General features: G+C 41.1%; 1 protein-coding gene across 2 annotated transcripts in view; it reads right to left on the bottom strand.

The window, feature by feature from the left end:
• Positions 1 to 13,695, bottom strand: part of eif2ak2 (eukaryotic translation initiation factor 2 alpha kinase 2) — a 55,842-nt gene that overhangs the window by 24,389 nt on the left and 17,758 nt on the right. The window contains exons 1-5 of one of the 2 annotated variants that reach the window (XM_008125552.3): positions 12,468 to 12,665; positions 8,702 to 8,834; positions 6,239 to 6,359; positions 2,932 to 3,122; positions 980 to 1,106 (exon numbers count right to left, since the gene is read on the bottom strand). In XM_008125552.3, coding sequence (XP_008123759.1) covers positions 980 to 1,106; positions 2,932 to 3,122; positions 6,239 to 6,359; positions 8,702 to 8,823 — 561 coding nt within the window. In that variant the 5' untranslated portion in view covers positions 8,824 to 8,834; positions 12,468 to 12,665. Of the gene's footprint in view, positions 1 to 979; positions 1,107 to 2,931; positions 3,123 to 6,238; positions 6,360 to 8,701; positions 8,835 to 12,467; positions 12,666 to 13,695 lie in introns of those variants that run through there. The other variant, XM_062974327.1, reaches the window with a different exon arrangement.

Raw genomic sequence — 13,695 nt, 5'->3', positions numbered from 1 at the left:
CCTTCTTGTTAAATAGCCTTTTTTACACCAACATATCTTGACCTTAATTCTCACTTCTATTGAATTTTCAAAATAGGTAGGTAATTTTGTTTAAAATAAACACTATACAGTTTCAAAATTTGTAATAATTTAGGTACAACTACCGCATTTATTCATTTCTAATGCTCACATTTTTTTACTACATTACCTTCCCAATATTAGGGTGTGCTTTAATAATAATAATAATAATAATAATAATAATGATGATGATGATGATGATGATGATGTATAGCCCGCCCTATTTCCCTGAGGGGACTCAGGGCGACTTCCAACAAAGTAAAGGCAAACATTCAGTGTCTGTATAACAGATGTAAAAATATAAACAACAATAAAATACATTACACAAGTTAAAACAAGTAATTTAAATTATTTCAATTAAATATTCAGCAGTTAAACCATTTAAACCATTAGATTTGATGGTGTATTAGGCTCGAGTAAATACAGGTAATTATTTTTCCAGAGAGTGTAAGCTTTTCTACATCCCTTTAAATTCACTGGGGTATATTTCTGTGTGAGGCAGGTAGAGTATTTTCAGTAATAACTGATTGGATTTTTTTAAGAGTCATTTACTGATTCCTCATTTCTATAGTTTGTTAATCAAGTAGCTTGAACACTTGAGACAGCAGTGTAAACCCAGAAGCTCTAGAAAGAAGACTTGAACATTTTGCTATATGTGGATAAGTTCACCAGTGTACAGATCAGCAATTGGTGTATAGTGTACACATATTAAATTTTACGTGTGAAAAACGCTACCTGTGTACAGATCAATAATCTATTTCTGCACTTGTATATCAGGGGTCAACTCTGGAATGCTAAAAAGCAGAACCACTACATTTTACCACGCGCTGTTATATGAACTATACAGAGTACCTCTGCTTTTGATACATTTCAAGAAATGACTACTAATTTCCTTTTTTATTTTCTTAGAAGCAATACATACCCTGGCAGTTGCTTGGCCAGTCAACTTTTCATATGCCATTTTTGCTGCATTAAATTTTGCAATGTTTTTATTGTTTCCTGTACCCACTCCCAAAATTTCACCATCAATTTTACAGGATTGCGAAAAGCTAGAAAACATAAAAGAAGTGTGAGGAAGAACAGGTTAGCATTCATTGTTGTAGACAAGAGACAATCCTATGCTCGCTTTTCTGGGTGCAAGACCACCCATTTTACAGGATTGTGAAAAGCTAGGAATTATAAAAAAAAAGTCTGAGGAAGAACGAGGATTCAAGGTCCACTTTGTCCATTGCTAAAGTGTCACATTAACTGAGGACTGTTTCTTTTTACAAAATAATCTTCTCCTTAAATACTCACAACTTTAAAAAATAATAAAATAATTGCACAGTAGTACTTAAGCTAAACACATGAATTAAAAGTTGAATTCTTAAAATAGCAGATTAGATAAAACAACTCCTCCCAGATTCCTGTAAGCATGTTGTACCCATGAATGTAAAAGTATACTATATATATACACATAAAGAAGCTATTAATGAATCAGTATTCGAGTAAATCAAGCCTGACATCCCCCAAGAAGTCATGATGACTAAACTGAGACCGTCATATTTTGTCAGGCGTCTTCAATTGGTGGCCCTCCAGGTGTTTTGGACTTCAGCTCCCAGAATTCCTGACCATTGGACAGGAGTCCCAAACACCTGGAGAGCCACTGGTTGTGTAGGTCTGCACTATGCCATACTATGGCCATAAAATAGCAGCAGCCCAGGGGCCACCGTTTTCACTGTTAGTGCCTAGATCAGTTCACCTTGGAGAAGGTCAACCGCTCATTAATAATAACCATAAAATAACCATCAGAATTCTAATAAGCTCTAAATTATGACAATTTCCTCTTTTTCATATGTAGTGTCTTCCATTATATCTTCATTTGGAAACTTTAGTCCACATGTGTCAAACACAAGGTCTGCAGGCCAAATCCTGTGATTCCATAGCACTGAGCCATGGCAGTTAAATGTTGCACCCCAGACCTGAAGCCACCTATGATCAGAGCATCACACAGGAGTCCAGAGTAAAGGGAAACAGTTTATTGTAAAAACACACAAAACATATATAGTAAAAAGCAGGGATTAGGAAACAAGGAGGAAAATCCAGAAAGTCAGCAATCAAATGTCTCTCACAAATCCAAAAGCAAGGCAGTACAAGAATAGTCCCAACATCTAAAAGCAAGTTGGGTCTATAAGCAAAACTTGACCCAGGATAGACAACATAAACATAGCAAAACTCCCAGAATACTTAAATTCCAAAACCAAGACAGGCCTGACTGTAACTTAAGAGCCATGTTGTCTGAACTGAAGAACAAAGAGCCCATAGCTCCTAATATACAGACATGAAACCATTATGTCTCCCCTGGAACTTTTGCTTCCCATGGAGGAGTGCTGACCTACGAAGCTGGCTATCTGCTCGAAGTTGAAGGTGAGCCTCCTGGCTTAGGTCAATGTCACCAGGTGAGTTCCCATGAGAATTTCTCATTAATTCATCTTTGCTAGACTCCTTATCTGGAGAGGATGATTCCAACTCCCATGGCTGCCTTGAAGGCCTGGAGGATCAGAATCAATTATAGTCTCAGGACGATCTGTGCCTGTGTCTAAAGAAGTTTCACTTTCTGGCTCTGCATGAGAATGAATCTCAGGAAAACCCACAAAAAAATCATCTGAATCTAAAGCATCGTTGAACTGATCAGCCCCTGCCTGCTGTGACTACTACTGAGCTCCAACATTAAAGCGGTGTCAAATGACATTCATTTTACAATGTAAATCACATATGCTGAACTCACAGCCTGTGGTCCAAATCCGGTCTGTCATGTCACTTTATGTGAATCTACTAAATGCTACATGTTACTAACACAATTAGCATTTTTTAAATATGAAAATAATTACTTACACTGGCTTATGATCTGGTCCATCTTTAGATTCCAAACCAAATTCAACAATTTTTTTGTTCTTTAGTGCATATTCGTTCAGCAAAGAAATATAGTTAGTTGACACTGCTGTTATGTTTGCAGCAGGCAAAGGTGATGGTAATTGTAATGGAGCATGCAGAGGCTGCTGATGAGCTTCTGAAGCCAGATTTGCCTACAGACAACACAAGTAAGTTAGTTTAGGTCATCATCAAAGAGCACCAGCCAAAGACCATGACAAATGCATTCAAAATACACAAAGTATACAAACTAATCATGCCGTTAGATGGTTTCATTGAACTGTTTAAAAGGTACACATCTCAGGAGCTAGAACACAATAAATATATTAGAGCTCAACAAATTATGTAAATCATGATCTACTGTGCAGGATTTAATAAACAATTATGTGTCCGTTTGGTCTGGGTTGTTACCCAACTTCACCTGTGGCCTAGTACTTTATAAACAATAATGTATTCTAAGTCTAGGTTTGGGTTTTTGTTGTTTTTTTTGGGGGGGGGGGGGTTATACAGTACATTATACCTTATTAGAAACAAGCAAATATCTTTGAAATTCTATCTCGGAATGCATAGTTGAATTTGTAACCGTTCTGCCATTGCACCACATGCAAAACACAGTCAGTTTCATGTGATGATAGAAATTATCTAGAACCAAGGCAGAGTAGTCCTTGGCTGAGAGGGCATCAGGAAATAACCGGAACTTCCCAAATAGGGGTAGGAAAGAATACTCTACCAGAATAAGATTTTAATACTGGACTAAACAAATTGGTGGTCCAACTGTATAGAGCAGTGGTTCCCAACCTGTGGGTCCCCAGATGTTTTGGCCTTCAACTCCCAGAAATCCTAACAGCCGGTAAACTGGCTGGGATTTCTGGGAGTTGTGGGCCAAAACACCTGGGGACCCACAGGTTAAGAACCACTGTTTACCTTACCCCATTCCTTTCAGCTAACTTTCTTCAGACCTGTTCTACCTTAGTACAAAAGGTCCCCTAAGTTCTGTCTCTCCCCAACTCACTCACTTTTTGACAAATGACTTTCTTCTCTAATATTAGCCACAAGTATACTCTCTCCTCTAAAACAATTGATCAAAGGAATAAAACTCTCTGAAAATTAATGGTCAGATTCTTCATGTTTCATCCATTTAACATAACCAGCTAAGGTCTTTTCATGTTCACAAAATTATATTCTTAAACAGTCTCTTGCTAATGGGGATGAGTCATTAACTTCCGTCTGTTTTATCCAGAACTCCTGTGTATCACCTCCAGAAGGAGTGGTTCAGGGTGGAGAAATTGTTGACTCATTTGTAAATCCTAACTAGCACTAGACAACACAGTCACTAAGAATGACAGAAGTCATGTAAGGCTGAATTGAGCATGTTATAGGAAATTGCTTCTTTAAATTATTCTTTCCAAATTAACAATTTTGAAGATCAGGATAGTGATACATTAGGGGCAGTAATTACTTCTCTCCACTCATTTTCCCTACCATTTAAAGAGATTTACAGATATTCCTAGGCATTTCTGCAAAAATAGAGAGGACACCCGCCATTAGGGAAGCTCTTTTGATTACAAATAACACTGAATTCTCTAACCAAGTTAACTTATGTCATGAACATTTCCATGTTATTCTGCTGCATGTTTTATTGTACCTTATTTTTTTGTTTCCAGATGTGTAGAACTAGGATGGGTCATATGGCGATTGTCACCAATCCCAAGACCTTGGTGCATGACATCCACCCAACAGAAGCCTGAAGAAAACAAGACTGACCACTCAAAGCCTATTTTGCCTTGACCTTCTTTCAAAAAATCCAGAAGTAATTTTAAATGGCCTTTAGGCTGTTTCCTCCATAGAAGTGGGGTTATCAAACATTCCCACTTGCATGGTCTCTCCAGCACACCCAGACTTCTCGGGTAGGAAAAAATGTCTTTCTTTTGAGGGGAAACCATTCTCAGTGAAGGGAAACGGCTGCAATACATGTTTCAGTACGTGGATACAGATCATAATAGGTTGCTGGAAAATACCTGTTGGATAAGGAGTCCAAGAAGGAATGGCTGGATGATGTTTGAATTGTTACTAATGATTGTATAGTTCTTTGTTTTATATGATTTTATATGATTTAATAATGGTAATATTTAATTCTGTTTAATTTGTGTGTTTTTTAAGGTTGCTGGGTCTTGGTTTCTGCAATAAAAGCAGCTTAATAATAACAACTCCAAGTGCAGATAAAACTACCAACAAACCAATAACAAGAACACATCTGTTAGGATTCAAAGGGTGCACCATTTTAGCTACCCAAGTCCACTATTTATCTGGTTTCTTTGTCTGGCTTTTCCATCTGTAGAAGAATTTGCCATATTCAAATTACATCTGATTGATTCCATTTTTGAAACACTTGGTGGTGGTTGGTTTTTAAAAATAATATTGGCAGAACACGAGAGACCTCTATCTCATATCCCACTAATGTGGAAAGGAATTTAAATAAAGACACTGGTCTTTACATTTTTTTGGTGAGGAGGGACAATTTTAAAAACATTTTCTTCCCCTTATGTTCAAACAGCACAAGAATACCATAATAACCAGGTCATAGTGGGACTTTGACGCCCCTAGTGGCACAGTGGGTTAAACTGCTGAGCTGCTGAACTTGCTGACCAAAGTTGGTGGTTCAAATCCAGGGAGTGGGGTAAGCTCCCGCTGATAGCCCCAGCTTCTGCCAACCTAACAATTTGAAACATGCAAATGTGAGTAGACCAGTAAGTAACGCTCTGGTGCGAAGGTAACGGCACTCCATGCAGTCATGCCGGCCACATGACCTTGGAGACGTCTACGGAAAATGCCAGCTCTTCGGCTTAGAAATGGAGGTGAACACCAAGCCCCAGAGTCAGACATGACTAGACATAATGCCAGGGGAAAACCTTTACCTTGTGGGACTCCGTATAATGAGCAAATTTCAACTCAAATTTCTAATAGTCTGATGCACAGCTAAGAGTGATGAAAGAATCACCAAGGCTAAAAGGCCGTGGAAATAACCTGGTTTGCTTTCATCATCATAAAATGGAGAACATAAAGAGATGAATGAAAGGGCATTATTAGGAAGTATATGAAGCCTGCTTTCTATTCCTGGTCACCTTCTTTATTACAGCCAAGCTACTGCCCATTTCTTACTCCCTACTGCAGTCTTCTTAATCACTGGACTGGATGGTCCTTGGGGTGTCTTCCAACTCTATGATTATATCATCTGTATTACTATGCAATCCACTGTAGACATTCCACTTACCTCATTTCCAGTCTCTATACTTTCCCAAGCTAGTACTGCTGCATGCGCTTTTGCTTCTTTCTTTGTTTTTCCTTCACATTGTCTATACTGTATTTTATCTATTTGAACTGCTACAGTGAAACTGAAAAAGAAAACAAAATCATGAACCACAACTCACAAATCACACATAAAGACTGAAATGAAATGAGCCTAGCAAGAAAACTAGGAAATGGAATTTATGGATAGTTTGAGTAACTACTTGAGTAAAAGAAAAAAACTACTTCAAATCTTATCTATAACTGGATTAACAAGTTAAGTACCTGTATGCTGAATACATGAAGGTTGTGAGTAAACCAGATACTTACTTTCAATGAAGTTTACTTTATTTCTGTATCTTGATAGCATGATATAGAAACAAGATGTTTTATGGGAAAGTAGATGTTTTGGGGCACTGAAAAGAACACTTCTGAAACTGCTGTTTTTTTGTGCATTGGCATAATCTTGTTCCTAACTGATCAGTGACAACTTGATTATCAGTATAACAACTGGAAACTAAATTGCCTTGCATAAGTACATGTGGTTATATACCACTGAAGAGAAGATTTTACTCAAAAGAGTTATTGGTTCTTCTCAGGAGGATCATACTTTTACAAAAGGTTATGATTTTCAAATGGTTGTGAATGCCATTATTCTCCAAAAGGTTATGGAGATTCTGGCATTCCAAAAGGTTATGGTCTCTAAAAGGTCATACTTTTCCTCTCTCTCCCTCCCGCCACCCCTCTCTTTATATATTTGGCTGATGTTAACAATTAAAAATATAACTGTTCCAACTTACATGGAGATATGATGGCCATGTATAAATATATGAGAGGAAGTCATACGGAAGAGCTTGTTTTCTGCTGTCCTGGAGACTAGGATGCTGAACATCGGCTTCAAACTACAGGAAAGGAGATTCCACCTGAACATTAGGAAGAACTTCCTCACTGTGAGAGCTGTTCAGCAGTGGAAATCTCTGTCTCAGACTGTGGTGGAGTCTCCTTCTTTGGAGCCTTTTAAACAGAGGCTGGAGGGCCATCTGTCAGGGGTGCTTTAAATGCGATTTTCTTGCTTCTTGGCAGAGGGTTGAACTGGATGGCCCATGAGGTCTCTTCCAACTCTATGATTCTATGATTCTATCTTGCTCATGTGGACTGCCTTTTTATCACCCTCCTAGACTGTGGAATGACCTACCAGAAGAGGTTTGACAGCTAAATGAGCTATCTAAATTTAAAACAAAATTTAAGGCCTCTCTTTTCCAGCAGCTCTACCCAATTTTAAACTATGAATTTTAAATTTACATTTTATTAGTATTGGTGTTTTAAGTTTTGTTTTATGTTTTTAATGTATTATTTTAATGGTCTTATGTTTTATGTACTTCAACTATGTTGTAACTCAAGCCATGAGGAGAGACAGAAAACAAATTAAATTTATGAGTTTTATTGTGAAAATGCCATTCCTCCCCTTCTCCCATATAAAATCTTCAGAATAATTATCATTTAAGAAGGACAAGGAAATAAAAAGAAATTGCACAGTTGTTGATCTAAAGATTTTTAAGCTGATGAGTAATAATAATAAACACCTGGTCAAAGTAAGGAATAATTTTATGTGGAAAATTATCAAATGCTCAGAACGTATGCAAAGGAAAATAATTATTTGATTTACCCAGTAAGGGTGGCTGGGTAAAATGCTGGTTGTTAGCTTGATACTCTAATCCAGTGGTTCTCAACCTGTGGGTCCCCAGATGTTTTGGCCTTCAACTCCCAGAAATTCTAACAGCTGGTAAACTGGCTGGGATTTCTGGGAATTGTAGGCCAAAACACCTGGGGACCCACAGGTTGGGACCCACTGCTCTAATCCCTTTGAAAACTATTTAAATACTGATAGCTGGACGCTCTTCTAAATTTCCCAGTTATTTTGTGTCCCGTCACTCTTTTAATTGGGTATGCCCTGAAAATCAGTGATTCAACTGTGACAATCCAGAAATGGGTTTAGCAGTAAAACTGAGACATTGTTTAATTGTGTTTCATTAATGACACATTGAGCTGCTGGACCAAGACTCACAGCAGAATTTCATTTTCAGAAGGGAGAAGAAATAATGACTTCCTACGATTGGCCTTCTCCAATCCAGAATCTGGTTTCAGGAGCTGAAAAAATGAGGCACAGCAACATAGAAAATGTATTGCCTCCTCTTACCTTAGACACTGAGTTCGGGAAGAGAGTTAAAGGGCAATTTCAAGAAAAGAAGCCTGAATCTTTATAATGTTTGATCTGCAGCAAAATCCAAATAAAATGAGAAACTTTAACAGATTAATAAGTAGGGCTAGTGGGGATACTGAAACGGACTCTTTGGCTATGAAGTCCAATGTCATTTTTACATGGCATACATTCCGGGGGGTGGGGTGAGGTTGATGGCTCTTTATGTCTTGACATCTTTCATTAACTCACATTCGATCATGAGGAGGACCCCTGATATCCAGTTCGAGATATTCCAACTGCAACCTATTTCTCTGACAATATTCATGAAGCTTTGCCATGCACACATGAGGGTCCCTGTGGTTAGCTGCCATTCCGATGAGCTCTATAAAATGAAAGAAACTGATTAGAAACACTTACCATGCTTTAATAACATTTAAATAATACTTAGCAATATTTGTCTATTTTTTCCCTTAAAAAGTTCTGAATGTCAGACTTCCCCTAAGAGACCTTCATGGTTTCCCCACCCCCTCTCCCATTCACACAAATAGGCCTGGAAGGGGTGTATTCCCTCAAAAAAAGCATGGTGGAAATACTTCCCACACATCTTACAAGACATTTTAGATTTTTTTTAAAAAAAAAGAGCATTACTTTTTAGGGAGATCCTAAAGGGCTCCATACACAAAATACTTCCAACACTCCTAAAGGTGATGGAGAAATTAAATTGGACAGCTGTGGGCAGCATCAAGTGAGCTTTGTTAGGCGAGTGGGCTTATTAATAAAAGACTCCAAAAATGTATAGCAGAGTAACTTATTAGCAGCAGTGTGACACAGCATCAGTAGCCAAAAGTGATAAAAAGAACAAAAACACACAGACCAATGAAGACTTTTCTTTGTAGCAAAATAATATGGTTGCACTATTTACAAAAACAAGGCTTCCATAATACAAGTAAAGATCTTTATATTTCTTCATCTGCTTCCACACTAGGCTTCGCTCTCTCACAACGAACTTTCACAGAAGCTTCACGCAATAGCTTTAACACCACACAATAGGTTTACACACAGCAGCCTTCGCACTGGAGCTTCAAACACAAGACCTTCAACCTGGGGCTTCTCTCACCAAAGATTCGCACACCAGGTCATCTCATACTGAGGCCTTCTCAGTCAGAGGCCTACCTCACACTAGCTTTGGCCTACTAACTCTAACAGGCTTTGGCATACTCACTCTCCTCAGGGTGATGCTAGCTTATTTAACTATTTTAGTAGTTGACTCACATTTTTGTAATTAAAAATACCTAGTTACCTTTTAATATTTCTGACAGGTTTGTCCTGGTTATGTCTTTTTTGGCCCGAGATCACAATCTTTTGTCCAAAAAAAGTATTTATCCTAAAATCCCTCCAAATATTATCTAGAACACTGCTTCTTAAACAGTGGGTCCCAACCCCAGATAAAGTCCCCTCTTTAGTCTGATGTTTAGGGAAGGAGGAGAAAATTTATTTATTTATTTATGACATTTCTACGCAGCCTTTCTCAACCCGAGGGGACTCAAGGCGGCTCACATAAAGGCAACTATTTGATGCCTTAAAACAGTGTACAATTCAAGTCAATGTTAAAAGAGAATTATAAAATACATTAAAAGAATTAAAACATTTAACTTAGAATCATAGAATAGTAGAGTTGGAAGAGACCTCATGGGCCATCCAATCCAACCCCCTGCCAAGAAGCAGGAAATCGCATTCAAAGCACCCCCGACAGATGGCCTTCCAGCCTCTGCTTAAAAGCCTCCACCACGGCCCGGGGGAGAGAGTTGCACTGTCGAACAGCTCTCACAGTGAGGAAGTTCTTCCTGATGTTCAGGTGGAATCTCCTTTCCTGTAGTTGGAAGCCATTGTTCCGTGTCCTAGTCTGCAGGGCAGCAGAAAACAAGCTTGCTCCCTCCTCCCTATGACTTCCCTTCACGCATTTGTACATGGCTATCATGTCTCCTCTCAGCCTTCTCTTCTGCAGGCTAAACATGCCCAGCTCTTTAAGCCGCTCCTCATAGGGCTTGTTCTCCAGACCCTTAATCATTTTAGTCGCCCTCCTCTGGACGCTTTCCAGCTTGTCAACGTCTCCCTTCAACTGTGGTGCCCAAAATTGGACACAGTATTCCAGGTGTGGTCTGACCAAGGCAGAATAGAGGGGGAGCATGACTTCCCTGGATCTAGACGCTATTCCCCTATTGATGCAGGCCAGAATCCCGTTGGCTTTTTTAGCTGCCGCATCACATTGTTGGCTCATGTTTAACTTGTTGTCCACGATGACTCCAAGGTCTTTTTCACACACACTGCTGTCAAGCCAGGCGTCCCCCATTCTGTATCTTTGATTTCCATTTTTTCTGCCGAAGTGAAGTATCTTGCATTTGTCCCTGAGCCGTTCCAAGAGGCGTTGCACATCAATCCATATATGTCTATTGCACATGTTCTCCAAAGGCTTGGTCACAAAGCCACGTTTTCAGTCCTTTACGGAAGATCAGAAGGGAGGGGGCTGATCTAATATTCCCAGGGAGGGAATTCCACAGCCAAGAGGCCATCACTGTGAAGGCCCTGTTCCCCGCCCCTGCTAATCGTGCCTGTGAGGAAGGCAGGACCGAGAGCAGGGCCTCTCCAGACGATCTTAATCTCAGAGATGCTTCATAGAGGGCAATACGTTTGGACAGGTAAGCTGGGCCAGAACCGTTTCGGGCTTTATAGGCTAAAACCAGCACTGTGAATTGTGCTCAGTAGCAGACTGGCCACCAGTAGAGCTGACGTAATGGGGGATTGTGTGCTCCCTGTACCTTGCTCCGGTGAGCAATCTGACCACCACCCGTTGGACCATTTGAGGCTTCCGAGCAGTCTTCAAAGGTAACCACACATAAAGCGTGTTGCAGTAGGCTACTTGGGATGTAAAAAGAGCATGGACTACTGTGTCCAAGTCTGACTTCTCAAGGCAGGGGTGCAACTGGCGCACAAGTTTTAATTGTGCGAAAGCTCCCCTGGCCACCGCTGAAACCTGTGGTTTCAGGCTCAGCGATGATGAAAAGGAAGAAAGATAGGCAGGAAACAGAGAGGGAAGTGTGGCATAGTAGTTTGAACGTCAGACTGTGGCTCTGAACCCACTGGGTGACTTTAGCCAAGTCACACTCTCTCAGCCTCAGATGAAGACAAAGGCAACTTTCCTTTGAATAAATCTTGACAAGGAAGCTCTGTGATAGGGTTGCTTTAGGGTCGCCCGAAGTCTGAAACAGCTTGAAGGCACACAACAACAACAACAACAACAACAACAAGTCTGCCCCCCCCCCAATAGACTGAGGGGCCTTCAAAAGTTTGAGGAGCCCTGCTTCAGTGGATACCACTGTACTATGCATGCCTTTCGCTACAGAAGAGGAAGGCAGAGTGTGACTGGGCACATAGCTCTCCAAAAGCCTCTCCAAACAACAAAATCCAGAATTCTGCAGCATTGAGCCATGGCAACTAAAGGGGTGTCAAGACGCTTAAAGTCTACAGTATAGACCAGGCATGGGCAAACTTGGGCCTTCCAGGTGTTTTATATTCCAACTCCCACAATTCCTAACAACCAGGCTGTTAGGAATTGTGGGATTTGGAAACCAAAACACTTGGAGGGCCGAAGTTTGCCCATGCCTGATGTAGATGCAACTGTGGTGGACACAGCAGTCAAGGAAGAACATGTACAAAACCCAGTCCATTGGGAAGGAGTATGACTTTTTTCCCAATTTGTTATTCTTTTCCAACCCAGAGGTTTTTTTTTACCCTCGCCCTCCTCTGAGACAGAAACCGATCGGGGACTCGAACCCGTGTCCTCCGCAGCCGAAGGCCTACACCCAAACCACTGTGCCACGCTGCCTTGGGGATCGCGCGCGCCCCCCAATCAGCCTCAAGAAGAGCTAGAACGCTCTCCCCATTTAGGAGGAGATCTTTCGGCCATTCTCTAACTTCGTGAAAGACCCTCCCTCTCAATCCCGCCGCTTTTGCTTACTCTGGGTCTTCGCAATGTCTGCTTCTCTCTTCAGGTGAGTTTCGAGCAGCAGCAGCAACAACAACTGACAGGCCCGCTTTCGTTTCCTTACAGCTGATCTGGCCGCTCTCTTTCCTTTCTTTGCTTCTGCTCAGCGGGCGGGCCCCGCAGGGAATCGAAACTGAAAGCAGCCTCGCGGAGACCAATAGAAAAGCGCTCTCACTTACCGGATGCGCCCCTAGAGGCTTGAGGTGGTTACTGCAGCCTCAGTGGCTTGCCCGGGCAGGCGGCTGCTTTGGGTTATTCATTGCCTGTATGCATTGTAGAATGAATGCAGTTTGACTTCATTTTGGGTGCATCTACACTGTAGAATGAATGCACTTTGGGTGCATCAAGCCATAGAGTGAATGCAGTTTGACTCCACTTTGGGTGCATCTACACTGTAGAATGAATGCAGTTTGATGCCATTTAACTGCCATGTCTCAGTGCTACAGAATCGTGGGATGTGTAGTTAGGTAAGCAAGTAGGACTCTTGAGCTTGTTAAAGTTAAAGACATTGAAACATAATTGAGGCATCTGTTTGTCATGGTTCTATGGATTCCTTTCAATTTATCCAGCCCGAGGATGTGGACAAGATCTTGGGAGGAATGAGACCGACCACCTGTTCCCTAGACCCATCCTGGCTCATTAAATCAGATCGGGGGTGGGAGGGGGGCTGGCAGAGTGGGTGAAAGTGCTGGTAAACGCCTCCCTGACTCAGGGCATAATGCTAACTAGTTTCAGGGAGGCAGCAGTAAGACATTTATTGAAGAACCCACACTGGATCCCACTCAACTGAGTAATTATAGGGCGATATCCAATTTCCCCTTCCTGGGCAAGGTTCTGGAGAAGGTGATGGCCTCACAACTCCAAAGGTTCTTGGATGAAACCAATTACCTAGATCCATCTCAATCTGGTTTCAGGCCTGGCTATGGGACTGAGACGGTGTTGGTCGTCTTGGTGGATGATCTACTAAGAGAGCTACATAGGGGAAGTGTGTCCCCACTAGTTCTCCTGGACCTCAGCAGCTTTCAATACCATCGACCATGGTATGCTTCTGGACTGACTCTCTGAATGTGGCTTGGAGGTACTGTTTTACAGTGGCTCCAGTCCTTCCTGGAGGGTCTGACCCAGATGGTGGAGCTAGGGGATTTCTGTTTGACTCCCTGGCCATTGGCCTGGGGGGACTCTCAGAGTTCAATTCTGTCCC

This window comes from Anolis carolinensis, chromosome 1 (genome assembly GCF_035594765.1).
Source record: "Anolis carolinensis isolate JA03-04 chromosome 1, rAnoCar3.1.pri, whole genome shotgun sequence".
Taxonomy (NCBI): Eukaryota; Metazoa; Chordata; class Lepidosauria; order Squamata; family Dactyloidae; genus Anolis; species Anolis carolinensis.
This window is presented reverse-complemented; position numbering and strand designations above follow the sequence as displayed.